We start from the raw sequence: 24337 nt of genomic DNA, 5'->3' as shown, positions 1-24337 counted from the left end.
AGAGCGCAGGTTAGTGTTCACTCAAGCATAAACAAAGCTAGACTGCTCACGGCGCCTGCACAGGGACGTGGACAGAGCAGGCGGCAGACAGGTCCCGTACCCAGCGGTCCGAAAATAGGGGCACGTTCGATAATAGGGACACGGTTTGTCCGAAAAAATGGTCCTATTTTCGAAACGTTCGATATGTGATACGTTCAATTTTTGAGGTTCCACTGTATATGTGGAGATAAAAAAAAATTATCTCTGGAGGCAAAGAAGGGAATGTATGAAAGTGTAGTGGTACCAACACTCTTACATGGGTGTGAAGCTTGGGTTGTAAATGCTGCAGCAAGGAGGCTTTTGGAGGCAGTGATGTCCTGTCTAAGGGCAGTGTGTGGTGTAAATATTATTCAGAGAATTTGGAGTGTGGAAATTAGGAGAAGGTGTGGGGTAAATAAAAGTATTAGTCAGAGGGCTGAAGAGGGGTTATTGAGGTGGTTTGGTCATTTAGAGAGAATGGATCAAAGTAGAATGACATGGAGAGCATTTAAATTTGTAGGAGAAGGAAGGCGGGGTAGGGGTCGTCCTCGAAAAGGTTGGAAGAAAGGGGTAAGGGGGATTTTCTTTCTTTTTGGGTCACCCTGCCTCGGTGGGAGACGGCCGACTTGTTGGGGAAAAAAAAAAAACACAAGTGTAGTGTGAACTAAGTTTAAGTAGAGGTAACAAGACGTACCTGAAATCTTGTTTATTTATGAGACAGAAAAGACACCAGCAATCCTACCATCATGTAAAACAATTACAGATGGTAGTACCTCCATGGGCAGTTGCTGTCGACCAACCTACTACCTACATTTAAACTACCATTTATAAAATTTTCCAGCACGATCAAGCAGTCACTTCCCCATGAAACATAATCTTGAAAAGCAGATTTCAGTCATGATATATTCAAAATGTAATTTATGATTGTGTGAAATGTGAGTGCCTATTTAGTTTGTTTTATGATTTTTTAAACTAATATTTTGGGGTTAATTTATTTTCCACTATTTTTTAATGGCAAAAAACAGATTTTTTTTCATTTGTACATTGTCATTCGGAGTGTGTTAACAAGTATTATCGTTGGGATGCACTTGGTAAAAGCCTAACCATGAAAAAAAATATTTATTATTCAGTCTTAACCCTTTGTGTCGGTCCCATAGTACTATGACTTTGAAGCCAGGGTCAGTCTAGTTCAGTGTCATGAGCTCAGCTCACTCAAACTGTGAGGAGTAAATCTGGGCCTAGAGATGAGAGAATGGATTTATGAAGTAATTGTGCACTAAATAAAAAAAAAATCCTGCAGCAAGCAGTACATTTCGGAAGAAACTACAACTGTTTACCTGGAGTTTACCTGGTGAGAGTTCCGGGGGTTAACGCCCCCGCAGCCCGGTCTGTGACCACGCCTCCTGGTGGATCAGAGCCTGATCAACCAGGCTGTTGCTGCTGGCTGCACGCAAACCAACGTACGAGCCACAGCCCGGCTGGTCAGGAACCGACTTTAGGTGCTTGTCCAGTGCCAGCTTGAAGACTGCCAGGGGTCGGTTGGTAATCCCCCTTATGTATGCTGGGAGGCAGTTAAACAGTCTCGGGCCCCTGACACTTATTGTATGGTCTCTTAACGTGCTAGTGACACCCCTGCTTTTCATTGGGGGGATGGTGCATCGTCTGCCAAGTCTTTTGCTTTCGTAGTGAGTGATTTTCGTGTGCAAGTTCGGTACTAGTCCCTCTAGGATTTTCCAGGTGTATATAATCATGTATCTCTCCCTCCTGCTTTCCAGGGAATACAGGTTTAGGAACCTTAAGCACTCCCAGTAATTGAGGTGTTTTATCTCCGTTATGCACGCCGTGAAGGTTCTCTGTACATTTTCTAGGTCAGCAATTTCACCTGCCTTGAAAGGTGCTGTTAGTGTGCAGCAATATTCCAGCCTAGATAGAACAAGTGACCTGAAGAGTGTCATCATGGGCTTGGCCTCCCTAGTTTTGAAGGTTCTCATTATCCATCCTGTCATTTTTCTAGCAGATGCGTTTGATACAATGTTATGGTCCTTGAAGGTGAGATCCTCTGACATGATCACTCCCAGGTCTTTGACGTTGGTGTTTCGCTCTATTTTGTGGCCAGAATTTGTTTTCTACTCTGATGAAGATTTAATTTCCTCGTGTTTACCATATCTGAGTAATTGAAATTTCTCATCGTTGAACTTCATATTGTTTTCTGCAGCACACTGAAAGATTTGGTTGATGTCCGCCTGCAGCCTTGCAATGTCTGCAATGGAAGACACTGTCATGCAGATTCGGGTGTCATCTGCAAAGGAAGACACGGTGCTGTGGCTGACATCCTTGTCTATGTCGGATATGAGGATGAGGAACAAGATGGGAGCAAGTACTGTGCCTTGTGGAACAGAGCTTTTCACCGTAGCTGCCTCGGACTTTACTCTGTTGACGACTACTCTCTGTGTTCTGTTAGTGAGGAAATTATAGATCCATCGACCGACTTTTCCTGTTATTCCTTTAGCACGCATTTTGTGCGCTATTACGCCATGGTCACACTTGTCGAAGGCTTTTGCAAAGTCTGTATATATTACATCTGCATTCTTTTTGTCTTCTAGTGCATTTAGGACCTTGTCGTAGTGATCCAATAGTTGAGACAGACAGGAGCGACCTGTTCTAAACCCATGTTGCCCTGGGTTGTGTAACTGATGGGTTTCTAGATGGGTGGTGATCTTGCTTCTTAGGACCCTTTCAAAGATTTTTATGATATGGGATGTTAGTGCTATTGGTCTGTAGTTCTTTGCTGTTGCTTTACTGCCCCCTTTGTGGAGTGGGGCTATGTCTGTTGTTTTTAGTAACTGTGGGATGACCCCCGTGTCCATGCTCCCTCTCCATAGGATGGAAAAGGCTCGTGATAGGGGCTTCTTGCAGTTCATGATGAACACGGAGTTCCATGAGTCTGGCCCTGGGGCAGAGTGCATGGGCATGTCATTTATCGCCTGTTCAAAGTCGTTTGGCGTCAGGATAACATAGGATAGGCTTGTGTTAATCAAATTTTGTGGCTCTCTCATAAAAAATTCATTTTGATCTTCGACTCTCAGTCTGGTTAGCGGCTTGCTAAAAACTGAGTCATATTGGGACTTGAGTAGCTCACTCATTTCCTTGCTGTCATCTGTGTAGGACCCATCTTGTTTAAGTAGGGGTCCAATACTGGACGTTGTTCTCGACTTTGATTTGGCATAGGAGAAGAAATACTTTGGCTTCTTTCGATTTCATTTATGGCTTTTAGTTCTTCCCGCGATTCCTGACTCCTAAAGGATTCCTTTAGCTTAAGTTCGATGCTTGCTATTTCTCTGACCAGTGTCTCCCTATGCATTTCAGATATATTGACCTCTTTTAGCCGCTCTGTTATTCTTTTCCGTCGCCTGTAAAGGGAGCGCCTGTCTCTTTCTATTTTACATCTACTCCTCCTTTTTCTTAGAGGAATAAACTTTGTGCATACATCGAGTGCCACCAAGTTAATCTGTTCTAGGCATAAGTTGGGGTCTGTGTTGCTTAGTATATCTTCCCAGCTTATATCAGTTAGGACTTGGTTTACTTGGTCCCACTTTATGTTTTTGTTATTGAAGTTGAATTTGGTGAATGCTCCCTCGTGACTAGTCTCAGTATGTCGGTCTGGGGCTCCACGCATACATGTCTGAACCTCAATTATGTTGTGATCTGAGTATATTGTTTTTGATATGGTGACATTTCTTATCAGATCATCATTGTTAGTGAAGATGAGGTCTAGTGTATTCTCCAGTCTAGTAGGCTCTATTATTTGCTGGTTCAAATTGAATTTTGTGCAGAGATTTAACCCTTTGAGGGTCGACAGGCCCTCTCCGAAACTCGTTCTCAGGGTCGGCCAAATTTAAAAAAAAAAAAAATTATTTTCTCTTATGAAAAGATAGAGAATCTTTTCCCGATCATAAAGACACCAAAAGTTTGAAATTTGATAGAAAACTTACGGAATTATGCTCTCGCAAAGTTAGCGGTCTCGGCGATGTTTACGCATCGGCGATTTTGCCCACTTTGAGCCCCATTTTCGGCCAATTTCACTGTACTAGTCGACAAAAAACATGAATATTTCGCTAGAACTCCATTTTTTCTATCGAATGGGTGCAAGAAACCACTCATTTATGAAATTCAACTATCCAGTACAGTGGTCAGAATTTAGCAATTTTGCCAATTTCACACAAATTTCAAAAGATGCCAATTTCCGAATAGGGTCCAGAATAAACAAGACAGACATTCCTGGCACTAAAATGACATTTCCTCTAGTCATTAGTCATGTCTCAAGGCCCCTCTTATATTCTTTTGCTTTCCACTTTGAATTTTTATTTTCACAAAAAAATATAAGATTTACTGTTATGCAGACTACTGCATTAGTGTAAAAAATAGTATAAATATTATTGGTGCACTTGTGAAAGAATATTAGACTCACCAGTTGACGTGTATTGCACGCTTGGCACGATTTGTTTACTTTTGAAGTTTGGTAAAAATCGAACATTTCTGCTACTTTGAGCTCAATTTCAAGGCACCTTTCTTTGTAAAACCAGTCAAAATCATCTCAATTTCTGTAATATGTCTTCCATTCTATAAAATAAGACCAAGAAAACTAGAATACAACAATAAATACCATACGAAAATACACTGCAAAGTCGCTGATTTATTAAAAAAAAATGATCAAAGTTTTTTTTTTCTCATTATGCACTGTGTGCTGCAGGATTTTTTTTAGACTGTGCACACTGACCACATAGACCCATTCTTTCATATGAAGGCCTACCAGCTTTCTCCCACTAGATTTGAGGCCGCTAGAATTTATGAGTACTAGTACGTCAAAAACCCCTACGCGTAAGACGTACTAGTACGGCGAAAACCCTCAAAGGGTTAAAAGCTCGTGTGAGTGTGAGTTTTCATCAGAGCTGCCTCCTGGTGTTATTACTGCAACAATATTATTTGCTATATTCCTCCATTTTAGGTGCCTTAAGTTGAAATCCCCCAGGAGCAAGATGTTGGGTGCAGGAGCTGGAAGATTTTCCAGACAGTGGTCAATTTTTAACAGCTGTTCCTGGAATTGCTGGGATGTTGCATCCGGAGGCTTGTAGACTACCACAATGACTAGGTTTTGGTTCTCGACCTTTACTGCTAAAACTTCCACTACATCATTTGAGGCATTAAGCAGTTCTGTGCAAACAAGTGACTCTGCAATGTACAGGCCAACCCCCCGCTTTTGCCTGTTCACTCTGTCACATCTGTATAGGGTATGGTGTATAGGTTGTAACCTGGGATCCATATTTCATTGTTCAAGTGATCCTTTATGTGGGTCTCAGTGAAAGCCACGAACATTGCCTTTGCCTCTGCAAGCAGTCCACGGATGAAAGGTATTTTGTTGTTTGTTGCTGGCTTTAGACCCTGTATATTTGCAAAGAAGAATGTTATCGGACTGGTGGTATTGTTGGTACTGGGGGGTTCTAGTTTAAAACATTAACATTGCAGTGTCTTTTAATGTGGTTTTTATTGTTGCATTCTCAGTTTCTTGGTTGCATTTGATGGAATGGAAGATATATTACAGAAATGGAGATGATTTTGATTGGCTTCAGGACCGAAAGGAACGTGAAACTGAGCTCAAAGTAGTGGAAATGTTCGATTTTTGCCTGCCCATAATGCTCTGCATACAATGGGCTTTGGGCATGTACACCCAATCACTATATTTCATTGTACAACTATGTATCATGTCCAAATAAAAAATAAATGTTCCATAGTACACAAATGATGTCACTCGTCCAATACGTGTCCCTCTGTACAATCTAATACTCTTTTATTATTTATACAATTATTACAATAATGCACTAGTCTGCATAACAGTAAATTTTCTATTTTTTTTTGGTTTGTTAATAAAAATTCTAAATGGAATTCATGGGTAATATTGGAGAGGCCTGGGAACATAACTAATGAACAGAGGAAATGTTATTTTAGTTCCAGGAATGTCCGCATTGTTTATTCTGGACCCAATTTTGAAATTAGTATTTCTTGATTTTTTTTTAATTTACCAAATTACCAATATTTTATTTTATTGGGTAGTTGAAATAGTTCAGTGGGTGGTTTCTTGTACTCGTTTGATAGAATGGAAGGCATACTAATGAAATAGCTGAGAATTTGGTCAACTGGGATAATATAACTGGCCTAAAATTGGACTGGAAGTGGGCAAAATCACCACTGCATAAATAGCAGCCGACAGAGCAAAATTCACAAAAGCGTAATTTCGCTAGTTTTCCATCGAATTTGGTACTTTTTGTTATATTATCTTCAGAAAGATTATCTACCATTTCATAAGAAAAAATAACAATTTTTTTTTTTTCCTGACCCTGAGAGCAAGTTTGAGAGCATGGGCTCTAACCCTCAGAGGGTTAAGAAAAAATTACAAAGTTATGGGAGCTTCAAAGGTTTTGTTTCAGCATAGCTGGAGTAACTATCACTTATGAATTGCCATCTCTCAGGATAACCTATCATATACACAGAGCACCTAGAGAAGCAGTATTAAGGTCAACCTTTCAAACATTGTCTTGATGCTAGTGAAGTGCTCTTGATCTAAGAAACTGCACCTACTTTCCGTGCCCTTGGATCAAACATGATTATTTACACTAACATGAATCTTGACTAATCTGTACCAAACAAATATGAGGGATCTGTATATGTATTTACAAATATAAATAAACAATATATGAATGGATTTTGTAAATACTAAGAATTATTTTTTTAGAATTCACTAATGTCATTGAGGTGAGAACTGTGTGTAGTTTTAAAAGCAAATTAGACAGGTACATAAGTGGATGTGGGCGAGTGTGAGCCTCAGCATATAACAGTAGGCTTGATGCTATGCTCTACTATTCTGATGTTCTTAATTAAATAATAAGTAATCCTTCTTATTGGATAAGTGAATCTATGTTTGCAAGTCATTAATTGGTTCCAGAATACTAATGTTATAAAAAGAGAACATCACAAGTTGGGATCTACTGTATATATGAGGTGTTGCATGACAGAAAAGATTAAGCCCCAAATTCAAACAGTGGAAAAAAAGACAAGTGTGGGATGCAATCAGAGCTATGAAGCTCATGTTACCATACTTAATGGGGCTTTCATTCACAGACTCGTATTTTGGCTGTAGTGGCACTTGTTCTTTTCTGCCATGCAATGCCTCGTATATTGAACAAGTGCAGCAGTACAAACCTGTCAGACACTGCAACTTCTTGGGATCTTAATACTTAGGAATTCTTCGCTTGCCTAATTCTTGGGCACGACCTACTTCCACATTGAACAAATGTGACACCACCTATGACTGCTACACCTCTCTTGCCATACGGTTTATAAGCTGCTTCTCCGCTCATATGCCGTATTCTACTCAAGATTGATGGACTGAACACATGACTCAAGGTTGAGGGACTGATTACCTCATTCTCCTCTTGTTCTTCAAGTTTCTCCTACGTATGGACTGATGAAGCCACTGTGTGGCGAAACGTTTCCTCAATAAAGATACCCAAGAGTTGCACATGTGTCTAATTTATCAAGTGCAGCAGCCATTATGAAAAGATTCTCTCACTGGTTTCAGCATCTTGGTCTTAGTCAGATCAGTTCACATGCTTCACCTCTTGACTTCTAGCAGGGCCTATTTCTCCCGGTCTCGCACAAATTCGCCACCTCCAGATTTAACATATTGCATCTTTCAATCATGATGATGATAGTAGGTAGGTAGGTAGGTAGTAGGTTGGTAGACAGCAACCACCCAGGGAAGTACTACCGTCCTGCCAGATGACTGTGAAACAAAAACCTGTAACTGTTTTGCATGATGGTAGGATTGCTGGTTTCTTTTTCTGTCTCATAAACACGCTAGATAACAGGGATATCTTGCTACTCCTACTTACACTTTGGTCACACTTCACAGACACGCACATGCATATATATATATACATACATCTAGGTTTTTCTCCTTTTTCTAAATAGCTCTTGTTCTTTTTTATTTCTTCTATTGTCCATGAGGAAGTGGAAAAGAATCTTTCCTCCGTAAGCCATGCGTGTCGTATGAGGCGACTAAAATGCCGGGAGCAATGGGCTAGTAACCCCTTCTCCTGTATACATTTACTAAAAAAGAGAAGAAGAAAAACTTTATAAAACTGGGATGCTTAAATGTGCGTGGATGTAGTGCGGATGACAAGAAACAGATGATTGCTGATGTTATGAATGAAAAGAAGTTGGATGTCCTGGCTCTAAGCGAAACAAAGCTGAAGGGGGTAGGAGAGTTTCAGTGGGGGGAAATAAATGGGATTAAATCTGGAGTATCTGAGAGAGTTAGAGCAAAGGAAGGGGTAGCAGTAATGTTAAATGATCAGTTATGGAAGGAGAAAAGAGAATATGAATGTGTAAATTCAAGAATTATGTGGATTAAAGTAAAGGTTGGATGCGAGAAGTGGGTCATAATAAGCGTGTATGCACCTGGAGAAGAGAGGAATGCAGAGGAGAGAGAGAGATTTTGGGAGATGTTAAGTGAATGTATAGGAGCCTTTGAACCAAGTGAGAGAGTAATTGTGGTAGGGGACCTGAATGCTAAAGTAGGAGAAACTTTTAGAGAGGGTGTGGTAGGTAAGTTTGGGGTGCCAGGTGTAAATGATAATGGGAGCCCTTTGATTGAACTTTGTATAGAAAGGGGTTTAGTTATAGGTAATACATATTTTAAGAAAAAGAGGATAAATAAGTATACAAGATATGATGTAGGGCGAAATGACAGTAGTTTGTTGGATTATGTATTGGTAGATAAAAGACTGTTGAGAAGACTTCAGGATGTACATGTTTATAGAGGGGCCACAGATATATCAGATCACTTTCTAGTTGTAGCTACACTGAGAGTAAAAGGTAGATGGGATACAAGGAGAATAGAAGCATCAGGGAAGAGAGAGGTGAAGGTTTATAAACTAAAAGAGGAGGCAGTTAGGGTAAGATATAAACAGCTATTGGAGGATAGATGGGCTAATGAGAGCATAGGCAATGGGGTTGAAGAGGTATGGGGTAGGATTAAAAATGTAGTGTTAGAGTGTTCAGCAGAAGTTTGTGGTTACAGGAAAGTGGGTGCAGGAGGGAAGAGGAGCGATTGGTGGAATGATGATGTAAAGAGAGTAGTAAGGGAGAAAAAGTTAGCATATGAGAAGTTTTTACAAAGTAGAAGTGATGCAAGGAGGGAAGAGTATATGGAGAAAAAGAGAGAGGTTAAGAGAGTGGTGAAGCAATGTAAAAAGAGAGCAAATGAGAGAGTGGGTGAGATGTTATCAACAAATTTTGTTGAAAATAAGAAAAAGTTTTGGAGTGAGATTAACAAGTTAAGAAAGCCTAGAGAACAAATGGATTTGTCAGTTAAAAATAGGAGAGGAGAGTTATTAAATGGAGAGTTAGAGGTATTAGGAAGATGGAGGGAATATTTTGAGGAATTGTTAAATGTTGATGAAGATAGGGAAGCTGTGATTTCGTGTATAGGGCAAGGAGGAATAACATCTTGTAGGAGTGAGGAAGAGCCAGTTGTGAGTGTGGGGGAAGTTCGTGAGGCAGTAGGTAAAATGAAAGGGGGTAAGGCAGCCGGGATTGATGGGATAAAGATAGAAATGTTAAAAGCAGGTGGGGATATAGTTTTGGAGTGGTTGGTGCAATTATTTAATAAATGTATGGAAGAGGGTAAGGTACCTAGGGATTGGCAGAGAGCATGCATAGTTCCTTTGTATAAAGGCAAAGGGGATAAAAGAGAGTGCAAAAATTATAGGGGGATAAGTCTGTTGAGTGTACCTGGTAAAGTGTATGGTAGAGTTATAATTGAAAGAATTAAGAGTAAGACGGAGAATAGGATAGCAGATGAACAAGGAGGCTTTAGGAAAGGTAGGGGGTGTGTGGACCAGGTGTTTACAGTGAAACATATAAGTGAACAGTATTTAGATAAGGCTAAAGAGGTCTTTGTGGCATTTATGGATTTGGAAAAGGCGTATGACAGGGTGGATAGGGATGCAGTGTGGCAGATGTTGCAAGTGTATGGTGTAGGAGGTAGGTTACTGAAAGCAGTGAAGAGTTTTTACGAGGATAGTGAGGCTCAAGTTAGAGTATGTAGGAAAGAGGGAAATTTTTTCCCAGTAAAAGTAGGCCTTAGACAAGGATGTGTGATGTCACCGTGGTTGTTTAATATATTTATAGATGGGGTTGTAAGAGAAGTAAATGCGAGGGTCTTGGCAAGAGGCGTGGAGTTAAAAGATAAAGAATCACACACAAAGTGGGAGTTGTCACAGCTGCTCTTTGCTGATGACACTGTGCTCTTGGGAGATTCTGAAGAGAAGTTGCAGAGATTGGTGGATGAATTTGGTAGGGTGTGCAAAAGAAGAAAATTAAAGGTGAATACAGGAAAGAGTAAGGTTATGAGGATAACAAAAAGATTAGGTGATGAAAGATTGAATATCAGATTGGAGGGAGAGAGTATGGAGGAGGTGAACGTATTCAGATATTTGGGAGTGGACGTGTCAGCGGATGGGTCTATGAAAGATGAGGTGAATCATAAAATTGATGAGGGAAAAAGAGTGAGTGGTGCACTTCGGAGTCTGTGGAGACAAAGAACTTTGTCCTTGGAGGCAAAGAGGGGAATGTATGAGAGTATAGTTTTACCAACGCTCTTATATGGGTGTGAAGCGTGGGTGATGAATGTTGCAGCGAGGAGAAGGCTGGAGGCAGTGGAGATGTCATGTCTGAGGGCAATGTGTGGTGTGAATATAATGCAGAGAATTCGTAGTTTGGAAGTTAGGAGGAGGTGCGGGATTACCAAAACTGTTGTCCAGAGGGCTGAGGAAGGGTTGTTGAGGTGGTTCGGACATGTAGAGAGAATGGAGCGAAACAGAATGACTTCAAGAGTGTATCAGTCTGTAGTGGAAGGAAGGCGGGGTAGGGGTCGGCCTAGGAAAGGTTGGAGGGAGGGGGGTAAAGGAGGTTTTGTGTGCGAGGGGCTTGGACTTCCAGCAGGCATGCATGAGCGTGTTTGATAGGAGTGAATGGAGACAAATGGTTTTTAATACTTGACGTGCTGTTGGAGTGTGAGCAAAGTAACATTTATGAAGGGATTCAGGGAAACCGGCAGGCCGGACTTGAGTCCTGGAGATGGGAAGTACAGTGCCTGCACTCTGAAGGAGGGGTGTTAATGTTGCAGTTTAAAAACTGTAGTGTAAAGCACCCTTCTGGCAAGACAGTGATGGAGTGAATGATGGTGAAAGTTTTTCTTTTTCGGGCCACCCTGCCTTGGTGGGAATCGGCCAGTGTGATAATAAAATAAATAATAAAATAATCTTTATTTCTACAGGTACATGATACAATTTTTAGCTGACATCAATGGTATACTATATAGAAAGCCTCTGGTTATGCAGAGTATTTCAGACAACTTAGGCACCTATTTGCTGCTAGGTGAACAAGGACAGCAAGTGTAAGGAACCACACCCAGTGTTTTCCACCTGTACTGGGGATTGAACCACACTCTGATTGTGTGAACCAAGTGTGCTGCCAAGCGAGCTGTGGAACACCCAGAGTTCATTTGCTTTCACTACAAAAAAAAATTATTGTGAAGTGCTAAACCCATATGAATCATTCAGAGCAAGAAGTGGTGACTTAATCCTCCTGCTAATAACCAGACACAGAATGAATCTCACAAATAGGCTATTTGCTTCCCGGGGTTTTCACACCATATTTCTCTCTCCAATCATTGTAGATAAGGACCACTCATGTTCTGCCCCATCACCACTTTTATTTTTTTTAATATATACTCTGTTCTTTATATAACTTTTAATATAATTTGTAGGAACTTCTCATATAGTAATGTTTTTTCACCATCTTGTTCACCTCATCATTCTACCAATAATTTAAAATTGTAAATAAATATTTATTTTTTTAGGTTAATTTAGGCGATAGATTTGGAGATGTGATGCTGAGTAACTTGCATTTACGAGGCTGTGACTTGGCTGGTGCCGAGGCATGTCAGAGTACTGAGACACAAAGGAAGAGGTAGGTGTTAGGATTTGCATTACAATAATTTTTGAACTGTGCTCCCTTTTTTTATATTTAATACTGTACAGCAGGAGGGCTCAGCTTATACAGCAGGTTAGGTTCTGGACTACTGCTGTAAAGCAAAAATTGCTAAAGTGAAACATAGCCTTTTTTCAAATGCATATAAAAGCCTGATAACTTGTTTCCCTTATCATATATTAAGTGAGCAATATAGCTAGGCCTAAAAAATGCATATACAGTACACACACACTTGCCCTAAAATATTTTCATCCTTAGCTTATAATGAGTTGTGAATATATTTATTGTAGGAAGTCTAAATAAATGAAGAATCGGTATAATTGAAAACCTCAGCACAGTGGACCCTCAGGTAACAGCGGCATCGGCTAATGCCAAAATCGGATAGCGGCACATTTTTGCGTCAAAATATTGTCTTGGCTAACGCCTAAGAACTCAGTTAAGGACATTCGTCCTGAATGTGTTCACGCGGCCTGAGCCTATGTACAGCCAGTGTGCCATTGTTTACAAGCCAGAGAGGACGATTCCATGTGTACATGCGATATATTTTGTATTATTCCATTGTTTTTAGTGCTTGTGACTCCTAAATAAGCCACCATGGGCCCAAAGAAAGCTTCTAGTGCCAGCCCTGTGGTAAAGAAGGAAAGAAACATAAAAGAATTCAAGAAAAAACTCATAGCAAAGTACCAAAGTGGAGGAGGAAGAGAGAGGGGAGAATGTGCCTTCTGCAGTGATTCTACGATATGTATGATACTAAAGTGGCAGGTATCAATAAAGGCTATAGTGCCATCCAGCGATAAAGTGTAGAATTAACAGTGTAGTAAGTCAAGCGAGTGAGCGATAGAAAACGACACGAAAGTAACTCTCCAATATTGTTTATTATGTCATATTAGATGAATTGTCTAAGGGCAATGTGTGGTGTAAATATTATGCAGAAAATTCGGAGTGTGGAAATTAGTAGTAGGTGTGGAGTTAATAAAAGTACTAGTCAGAGGGCTGAAGAGGGGTCATTGAGGTGGTTTGGCCATTTAGAGAGAATGGATCAAAGTAGAATGACATGGAGAGTGTATAAATCTGTAGGGAAAGGAAGGCGGAGTAGGGGTCGTCCTTGAAAGGATTGGAGGGAGGGGGTAAAGGAGGCTTTGTGGGTGAGGGGCTTGTACTTCCAGCAAGTGTGCATGAGCGTGTTACTTAGGAGTGAATAGTGTGTGAGCAGGGTAATATTTAATGAAGGGATTCAGGGAAACCAGTTACATCTACCATCCGACTTACGACCTGCTCGACATACGACCAGTCGACTTACGACCGTGTTTTGTATGCCAAATTTCTGGGAAATAAACAACTTTGTGTTGTACACAGTGTTTATCCTAAACCTTAAAGTATAAAATACAGTACTAGCAGCATAAAAAGTAAAGTAAAATATGAAATACCAAAGTAAAACAATAAAATAGTCATTACAAAATTGCGATGTTGATATTCAGTAGTAAGGTTCGACTTGCGTCCATTTCGACTTATGACCGGTTGGTCGGAACCAAGCTCGGTCGTAAGTTGGATGGTACCTGTATTTTTTATATAGCCGGACTTGAGTCCTGGAAATGGGAAGTACAAAGCCTGCACTTTAAAGGAGGGGTTTGGGATATTGGCAGTTTGGAGGGATATGTTGTGTATCTTTATACGTATATGCTTCTAAACTGTTGTATTCTGAGCACCTCTACAAAAACAGTGATTATGTGTGAGTGAGGTGAAAGTGTTGAATGATGATGAAAGTATTTTCTTTTTGGGGATTTTCTTTCTTTTTGGGTCACCCTGCTTCGGTGGGAGACGGCCGACTTGTTAAAAAAAAAGAAAAAAAAAATAAGCCGTAGAGATGATATTAGCATCATATTGAAGTATAATAAACTCGCCATCCTCTTGCCTCCTCCTTGTCTTGCATATACCAACAAGAGTCAATGAAGGTAAGTGTGATGTTAAATGTTCATTTATCAATTTTATTAGTGCTTTATATTTATTTGTCGTTGTTTTCTGTATGTATATCTATGTATATTTAATCTTTAAAAAAAAATATTTTTTGTTAATACTTTTGGGTGTCTGAAATGGATTAATTGGATTTCCATTATTTCTTATGGGGAAAATTAATTCGGCTAACGGCAAAATCGGTTAAAGGCAAGCTCTCTGGAACGGATTAATGCCATTACCCGAGGGTCCACTGTACATGTACAGTGGAACCTCTATTTGCGAGCGTGTCCACGTGCGAGTTTTTCCAAATACGAGCAGTCGATGGGTCGATTTTTTGCTTCCATACGCAAGCAAAATTTCCACAAATGAGCAGACCTCAAGGCAGGTTCCTCGACACTGATGAGGGACTCTTGCTCTTGATCTCGGGAATTGTATCTCATTTGTTTGTTGGACTATCTTATTGAAACTTGGGCAATGTATGATGGAAAGATGCTTCTTAATGTACACCAAAAATGAAATGAATGACATATTTTATTCATTCTAGAGTATATATCATGTTTCTGTTATTCATATTGTTTGTTATGTCATACTAGATGAACTGTGATAGATAAATAAGCAGTATAGATGATATTAGCGAAATTATTCATGAAGTATTTTGCCCGGTCTCCAGACAAACTCTCATCCACCGCCAACACCACCCATACCACTACATGAATGACATATTTTATTCATTTTAGAGTATATATCAGGTTTCTATGTTATTTATATTGTTTATTATGTCATATTAGATGAAGTGAGATAGATAAATAAGCCGTAGAGTTGATATTAGCGAAATTATTGAAGTACAGAATTCCACTGGAACGGATTAATTGCATTTCAATTAATTTAAATGAGGAAAATTGATTCTGCAAACGAGCAAATCCAGTTGCGAGCAAGGTCATGGAATGGATTAAACTCACAAGTAGAGGTTCCACTGTATTAGCAAAACACAGTAAAGCGAAGCGCTGTAAAACGGGGCCCATCTGTACTTAAGTCTGCCTGGAGGGAGTTCTGAGGGTCAGTGCCCCTGTCCCTGACCAGGCCTCATGGTAGATCAGGGCCTGATCAACCAGGCTGTTACTGTTAGCCACACACAATCCAATGTATGAACCAAAGCCTGGCTGGTCAAGCATTAACTTAAGGTATCTACCCAATTTCCTCAGATGGGGGTTTATTGGTAATACCCCCTTATGTATGATGGCTAAAGGGTCCCTGCCTGCAAATCAATTTAAGGCCCTACTTAGAAATCACCTCGTCACCCAAAATTAACCAGACAAACACTTTACTTACCACTTACCAGTTACTCAGAAGTAATTAAAAAAACTAAATTTGACTGCTCAACTATTTGATCATTTACTTCAAACTTAAAATTGTTTCAATTTCATTATTGTATATTGTGCTTGATGATTCCTTTCAGCTTCATTGTTTTAAATTGTGCTAAATTGTAGTACTGTATTTTTTATATACATACTATATCAAAACTGTAATTATTCTCTAACGAACTTAGTAAAGCCATATAGCGTGAACTAGTTGAATATTCAGAAATAAACAGAAATATTAATCTCAATCTTAAAATAATGAATCCTAACTAGTCGTAAGTTGGCCTGTGATACTCCAATACTGAAACTATGTATTGTGCCAAAACAAAAGCATTCACATTGCTAAACTCACAAACTAGTATTTAGTCACTTAGCCATAATACCAACTTACCTCATAATTTGTAATATTTTAAAGTTAAGAATTAATCTAAGTCTGCCCGAAATGCCTAGCCATGCTAGGTGTTCTAGTGGCCCCCTCTGTAATTAGTATTTTACTACATGTAAACCACACAATAACCAAATTCTGTAAACTCAGCATTGTAATCCTTATAGAGAATAAACTTTGAATCTGAATTCACTGTAAATCACCTAATGACCATATGTAGAATTACTGTTATTGCCTTATTAATCTTAAGTTTGTCTTAAGCTTGCCCAATATACTCTGCATATAAAGGGGCTTTTGGCATGTTTACCAAATTGTTACACTCCTTTTGGACAAACATATATCATGCTGTTGAACAGCCTTGGGCCCCTGACACTTATTGTGTTTTTTCTCAGTGTACTCACAGCACCCTTGCTTTTCGTTGGGGTTATGTTGCACCATCTGTCTCGTCTGTTTCTTTTCATAGAGAGTGATACCTGTGTGTAGATTTGGGACTAGTCCCTCGAGAATTTTCTAGGTGTAAATGATGCATCTTTCTTGCCAGCGCTCCAGGGAGTACAGGTTGAGGGACTAAAGACGTTCTCAGTAATTGAGTTGCTTTACTGAAATTGTATGTGCAGTGAAGATCCTCTACATTCTCCAGATCTGTGATTTCACTTGCTATGGAAGGTGCTATTAGTGTACAGCAGTATCTGAGCCTAGATATAACACTTGACTTAAAGAGGATCATCATTGGCTTCGCATCCCTTGTTTTCAAGGCTCTCATTATCCATCCTATCATTTTCCTTAATCGTGATAATGACACTTGTGGTCCTTGAAGGTGAGACCCTCTGACATTATCACTAAGTCCTTCACATTAGATTTTTGTTTTTCTGTGTGGTTAGGATTTGTCTAGCTTTTGATTTCTCAAGTTTTCCAGAATGGATTAGTTGGAATTTGTCCTTACTGAGCATCATATTATTTTCTGCAGGCCATTGGAAGATTTGGTTTATGTCTGCTTGAAGATTTACAGTGTCCTCAATGAATGACACTCATGCAAATTATCCTGTGTTCACTACACTTACCCCAAGTGCATTCCTGGTATTGTATTGTAGTAATTACAGAAAAGGATAATTAGTAAGCACTTAAAAATTTCCTTTTATTACTTGCAAAGTTCCAATCACAATTATCTCTGATATCCAATACTGATACTTTGCATACTCGCAACAACAATGTTTTCTGTGTAACAGTGATGGAGCACCGTATTTGTACTGAAGGTTTACATTTAAATGCTAAGGATATACTGTAGCAATTATCACACTCGTGCCTTATACTATGAATGTGAGGCATAGTCTTTAAATGTTGCAGCAAGGCAGAGGCTGGAAGCAGAGTAGATGTCATGTTTGAGAGTAATGTGTGGTGTGGATATTGTGCATGGAACTCAGAGCATAGAAATTAGAAGACAAAGTGGGGTTACCAAAGGTATAATTCAGAGCTGAGGAGGGGTTGTGGAAGTGGTTTGGGCATTTGGAGAGGCTAAAGCAGAATAAGATAGAGGATGTATAAATCTTTGGTAAAAAGTAGTAGTAGGGGTCATCCCAGGAATGGTTGGAGGAGGAAGATAAAGGAGGTTTTAAGTACTAGGAGCGTGAGTATCCAATGAGCTTGCGCAAGTGTATTAGATTGAACTAAGTGAAGACAGGTGGTTTTTATGGCTGAAACAGGGTAACATTTATGAAGGGATTCAGGAAAACTGGATAGCTGAACTGGAGTTCTGGAGGTGGGAAGTACTTTGCACTTTCAAGGTGGGACTCCTGAATTTTGGGAGGGTCATTTGAATTGACATTTGCACACTTGTGGAACACCTCTATTGAATTGGGTAGTGTTGTTTTTTTTTTTTTAAACAAGTCAGCCATCTCCCACCAAGGCAGGGTAACCCAAAAAGAAAGAAAATCCCCAAAAAGAAAATACTTTCATCATCATTCAACACTTTCACCGCACTCACACATAATCACTGTTTTTGCAGAGGTGCTCGGAATACAACAGTTTAGAAGCATATACTTATAAAGATACACAACATATCCCTCCAAACTGCCAATATCCCAAACCCCTCCTTTAAAGTGCAGGCATTGTACTTCCCATTTCCAGGACTCAAGTCTGGCTATATAAAAATAACTGGTTTCCCTGAATCCCTTCACTAAATATTACCCTGCTCACACTCCAACAGCTCGTCAGGTCCCAAATACCATTCGTCTCCATTCACTCCTATCTAACACACTTACGCACGCTTGCTGGAAGTCCAAGCCCCTCGCCCACAAAACCTGCTTTACCCCCTCCCTCCAACCTTTTCAAGGACGACCCCTACCCCGCCTTCCCTACCCTACAGATTTATACGCTCTCCATGTCATTCTACTTTGATCCATTCTCTCTAAATGACCAAACCATCTGAACAACCCCTCTTCAGCCCTCTGACTAATACATTTATTAACTCCACACCTTCTCCTAATTTCCACACTCCAAATTTTTTTGCATAATATTTACACCACACATTTCCCTTAAACAGGCCATCTCCACTGCCTCCAACTGAGTCCTCGCTGCAGCATTTACAACCCAAGCTTCACACCCATATAAGTGTGTTGATACCACTATACTTTCATACATTCCCTTCTTTGCCTCTATAGATAACGTTTTTTTGTCTTCATATATACCTCAACGCACCACTCGCCTTTTTCCCTTCAATTCTATGATTAACCTCATCCTTCATAAATCCATCCACTGATATGTCAACTCCCAAATACAGTGGACCCCCGGTTTACGATATTATTTCATTCCAGAAGTATGTTCAGGTGCCAGTACTGAACGAATTTGTTCCCATAAGGAATATTGTGAATTAGATTAGTCCATTTCAGACCCCCAAACATACACGTACAAACGCAACTACATAAATACACTTACATAATTGGTCGCATTGGGAGGTGATCGTAAACCAGGGGTCCACTGTATCTGAAAACATTCACTTCTTCCATACTCCTCTTCATTTTGATATCCAATTTTTCTTTATCTAAATCATTTGATACCCTCATCACCTTCTTTTCTGTGTTCACTTTCAACTTTCTACCTTTACACACACTCCCAAACTCATCCACTAACCTTTGCAATTTTTCTTTAGAATCCCCCATAAGCACAGTATCATCAGCAAAACGTAACTGTGTCAATTCCCATTTTGTATTTGATTTCCCATAATTTAATCCCACCCCTCTCCCGAACACCCTAGCATTTACTTCTTTTACAACCCCATCTATAAATATATTAAACAACCATGTTGATATTACACATCCCTGTCTAAGACCTACTTTTACTGGAAAGTAGTCTCCCTCTCTTCTACACACCCTAACCTGAGCCTCACTATCCTCATAAAAACTCTTTACAGCATTTAGTAACTTACCACCTATTCCATATACACTTGCAACATCTGCCACATTGCTCCCCTATCCACTCTATCATATGCCTTTTCTAAATCTATAAATACAATGAAAACTTCCCTACCTTTATCTAAATACTGCTCACATATATGCTTCAATGTAAACACTTGATGTACACATCCCCTACCCACTCTAAAACCTCCTTGCTCATCCACAATCCTACATTCTGTCTTACCTCTAATTCTTTCAATGATAACCCTACCGTACACTTTTCCTGGTATACTCAGTAAACTAATTCCTCTATAATTTTTACAATCTCTTTTGTCCCCCCCTTCCCTTATATGAAGGAACTATACATGCTGTCTGCCAATCCCAGGTACCTTCCCCTCTTTCATACATTTATTAAACAAAAATACTAGCCACTCTAACACTATATTCCCCCTTCTGCTTTTAACATTTCTGTCATGATCCTGTCAGTTCCTGCTGCTTTACCCCCTTTCATTCTTCATAATGCCTCATGTACCTCCCCCACACTCACAGCCTGCTCTTCCTCTCTACTAAAAGAAGGTATACTTCCCTGGCCAGTGCATGAAATTACCTCCTCCCTTTCTTCGTCGACATTCAAGTTCCTCAAAATATTCCCGCCATCTACCCAATACCTCCATCTCCCCATCTACTAACTCCTCTACTCTGTTTTTAACTGACAAATCCATTTATTCCCTAGGCTTTCTTAACTTGTTTAACTCCAAAATTTTTTCTTATTTTCATTAAAATTTCTTGACAGTGCCTCTCCCACTGTATCATCTGCTCTCCCTTTGCACTCTCTCACCACTCTCTTCTCACTTTTCTTTTACTCTACATATACTCTACTCTTCTTATAACACTTCTGCTTTGTAAAAACCTATCATAAGCTACCTTTTTCTCTCTTATCACACCCTTTACTTCATCATTCCACCAGTCACTCCTCTTTTCTCCTGCACCCACCCTCCTATAACCATAAACTTCTGCCCCACATTCTAATACTGCACTTCTAAAACTATTCCACCTTTCTTCAACCCTCCCCCCCCCCCATTACTCATGCTTGCACTAGCCCACCTTTCTGCCAATAGTTACTTACATCTCGCCCCGAACTTACTCCTCCCTTAGTTTATACACTTTCACCTCTCTTACTTACTGTTGCCATTTTCCTCTTGTCCCATCTACCTCTTACTCTAACTGTAGCTACAACTAAATAATGATCCGATATATCAGGTACCCCTTTATAAACGTGTACATCCTGGAGCCTACCCATCAACCTTTTATCCACCAATATATAATCTAAATAAGATTGTAAATTATGGAATTGTTATTGTTTACTGCATAAATTTATTATATTCATGGAAAATATTAAACCCTTCAGGACCAGTCAGCTTATTGAATAGAGTAAAAAATGCCCCTTGTGGCTTTGCAAACATTATAGTACATATGTTTTGTATACCTCAGTTTTACTCTCATTTGTAATTTTATTAAAACAGTAATGTTGTATACATTATTTTCTAACAACCATATTTTCTGCCATTATGATATAATTAATTGTTAAACATGTCTTGTAGTGGAGTGTCCTTAATTCATTATTATACTTACACATAACATACCTCTTCTCATCACAAAGTTAATTACTCTGCGAGATTATTTTTATCTTTCCTGCATAGAATTCAGGCTTTTGTCATTGGTCCTGCACCTCCATATTTTTTTATTTAATTAAGGTGATCCCTATTTTGTATGCACAACTTTTATGATGATATACCAGTAACAAACAAATGTCACAATTTTGGTAAAATATTTAAGCCTCTAATAACATTTGACATGTACACTTTTCCTCAGATTTCTTGATGCTGGGTGGGCTGGAGCAGATTCCTATGATATGCTTGGAATATGGGCTCGATTGCCACCAGAAGAAATAGCAAGAGTAACACAGATTGAGCTGTTAGATGAGCAGGAGCTCCTTAATCAGTTGTTCAGCCACTATGCTATCACTACTGCCTGGACTGATCATAGGTGGTCTGATGTACAGCTGTAGCTCTCTTGTAGTACACTACCGTGTACAGGTCATTATACCACAATTTTTTTTTTCATTCATCTCTGCCTTATCAACATCTCATTTTGTAGTGATTGGTGATGGTTTTTGGTAGCTGTTGTACTGATGCCACCAGCTTTAAAATGGTAAAATTATTTTGCATTCATTAAGTATTAAGGTTGCCACAGGAACTTTTTAATTACTGTATGAGAAGAGCAAATCTCATGGCATATAGTATTAAACTTTTGTTTATATACCAATACACAATATTTGGTAAAGTTGGTATTTATAATTTTCCTACTTGAATTATCTTTCTCAGTCTATTTTTGGCCATTAATGGATTATAAATGTTATACAACATGTTAATCGCTCATGCTTTAAATGTTATCCTAATGAGAGTTAACATATTCAGTATGTAACCACTTATAACCTCTTGGAGAACAGTGTTAGTGTGTAAAACTAGTTTCATCTCATTGCACTGGCCACAATTGAGATAAGACGTACAGTGCTAGACCTGGTATGACATGTAAGTTATTTGATGTTAATATGATAATTTAAGAATGTTTTTCATTGTTATGGCATTGAAGGAAGTTGTTTAATAATAATACTCAGTGGCATATACATGTATATATGTGTGTATGTGTGGCATCAGGAAATTTTTGATTTTTTAATAAAAGTTAAAAAAAATTGTTATATGAAATTTACCTTTATGAGATCTTTATTGATATTTCTTTTTTAAATTTAAAATTAAATTTATGTACTTTATTGCATGTAATTATAAGTGTCTATAAGCATTTTCTCACTGTAATGAGAATCTTGAAAGTGTTCTCATTTTGTGTAGGTGTGGGTTGATGGATATGTAAAATAAATATTTTTTAATTAACTATTTGGGTTTGAAGAGGGTGAGCTCTGGCTCTTGGTCCCACCTAAACATTTGACTGACTTGAAATAGCCAAGTCGTATTTATACATATTTGAATGTATATATGGAATCTGCTTCCATGTCATTTACAGCTCATTACACTTCTTAATTATTCTTTCTTTCAACACACCGACCACATCCCACCGAGGCGGGGTGGCACAAAAGGAAAAACGAAAGTTTCTCCTTTTACATTTAGTAATATATACAGGAGAAGGAGATACTAGACCCTGGCTCCCGGCATTTTAGCTGCCTCTTATGACACGCATGGCTTATGGAAGAATTCTATTCCACCCACCCATGGAGATAAGATGAAATAAACCAGAACAAGAACTAGTAAGAAAATAGACAAAAGCACAGATGGGGTGTGTGTGTATATATATGCTTGTACATGCAAGTGTAGTGTGACCTAAATGTAAGTAGAAGTAGTAAGCTGTACCTGAAATACTGCATGTTTGTGAGACAAAAAAAGACACCAGCAATCCTACCATCAAGTAAAACAATTACAGGCTTCCGTTTTACACTCACTTGACAGGACGGTAGTACCTCCCTTGGGTGGTTACTGTCTACCAACCTACTACCTACTTCGTAATTATTCTTTCTTTCTTTCAACACACCAGCCGTATCCCACCGAGGCGGGGTGGCCCAAAAGGAAAAACGAAAGTTTCTCCTTTTACATTTAGTAATATATAAAGGAGAAGAGGTTACTAGCCCCTTGCTCCCGGCATTTTAGTTGCCTCCTACAACACGCATGGCTTACGGAGGAAGAATTCTGTTCCACTTCCCCATGGAGGTAAGAGAAAATAAACAACAAGAACAAGAACTAGTAAGAAAATATTAGAAAACCCAGAGGGGTGTGTATATATATATGCTTGTACATGTATGTGTAGTGTGACCTAAGTGAAAGTAGAAGTAGCAAGACAGAAAAATGGACACCAGCAATCCTACCATCAAGTAAAACAATTACAGGCTTCCGTTTTACTCACTTGACAGGACGGTAGTACCTCCCTTGGGTGGTTACTGTCTACCAACCTACTACCTACTTCGTAATTATTATTATCTTTAAATATTTTCTGATTCCTGTGGCTCATTTGTTGGTGAAATTTTTAACCATTCCCTCTCTTTCTTCATTCCAGTAGCTGAAGACTTATCTCATTCTTTCTTCGTAATTCATTTACCTCAGTTCAGCACCAGTCAGGACGTATTTTTTTTTTTTACTCGAGTTATTAGTGTTACATACTCAAGAATGGGCCACTATTGAAATGTGTTTTGAACAAATTTGAGTTCCTGAATGACACCCTGTGTATTGGCTTAATCTGTACTGCTGCTGTTAATCTCTTATATGTATACTTCGGGGAATAGGTTTGGGGTAATGGCTATTCTTAAGTTTGGACTCTTAATTGCATACATGAACTTTTTTGTTTAGATGTACTCTTCAGACAACTTTTTCCTTCTTCCAGGTTCATAACTGATTTTATTTAGGTTAAATTTAAGTAACTGTTTATTCAATTCCAAAATCTCCATACAGGTTTAGTGCCTTTTTGTGAATATAATTCCTGAAGTTTGTCCAAATTTTCCTTTTAAGTTTGTATTCTCATAATTTTTTTATTCATTTGCAAACAAGGATATGTAGTTCACTCAAGTTGTCAGATCATAATACACTAGGAACAATTATAGGGCCCAACTTGAATCCTTGCAAGACCTTGCTAGTCACTTTCCCATCTTGATTCTCTAGCCTTATAATAATTCTTGATTTTTCAATGGTTTCAACTCTTGTTAATGTTACCTCAACTATCTATCTGGAGTGTGTTCTAGGGTTAATGCCCCTGAGGCCTAGTGAAAGCTTTTGTATAGCAACATATTCCTAGACTATCAGAGCTTTTGATAAGCAGTCCATCCACACCTCATTTCTGTCTGATCTGTTCATTATCATAAGGTTTGTAAACCACATCCTTCCATTTCTGAGCTCATGTTGGTATTATTGGAGTATTTGAATGATTTCATCTTTGCTATTAATTTTTTTTTTAACACGTCAACTGTTTCCCACAGAGGCAGGGTGACAAATGGCCGAAGTGTTAAAAAAAATAATAATAATAATAGCAAAGATGAAATCACTCAAATACTCCAATACCACCAGCAT

The 24337-nt window shown here is 39.0% G+C and overlaps 1 protein-coding gene across 1 annotated transcript in view; it reads left to right on the top strand.

The window, feature by feature from the left end:
- Positions 1-22133, top strand: part of LOC128687623 (leucine carboxyl methyltransferase 1) — a 42830-nt gene extending 20697 nt beyond the window's left edge. Inside the window, exons 4-5 of the mRNA XM_053775176.2 lie at positions 11999-12108; positions 21087-22133. Coding sequence (XP_053631151.1) covers positions 11999-12108; positions 21087-21282 — 306 coding nt within the window. The 3' untranslated portion in view covers positions 21283-22133. The remainder of the gene's footprint in view (positions 1-11998; positions 12109-21086) is intronic.
- Positions 22134-24337: the final 2204 nt, after the last annotated feature.

The sequence above is a fragment of the Cherax quadricarinatus genome, chromosome 11 (assembly GCF_038502225.1).
Source record: "Cherax quadricarinatus isolate ZL_2023a chromosome 11, ASM3850222v1, whole genome shotgun sequence".
Lineage (NCBI taxonomy): Eukaryota > Metazoa > Arthropoda > Malacostraca > Decapoda > Parastacidae > Cherax > Cherax quadricarinatus.
Note: the sequence above shows the minus strand (reverse complement) of the source record. Positions and strands in the feature narration are given on the sequence as shown.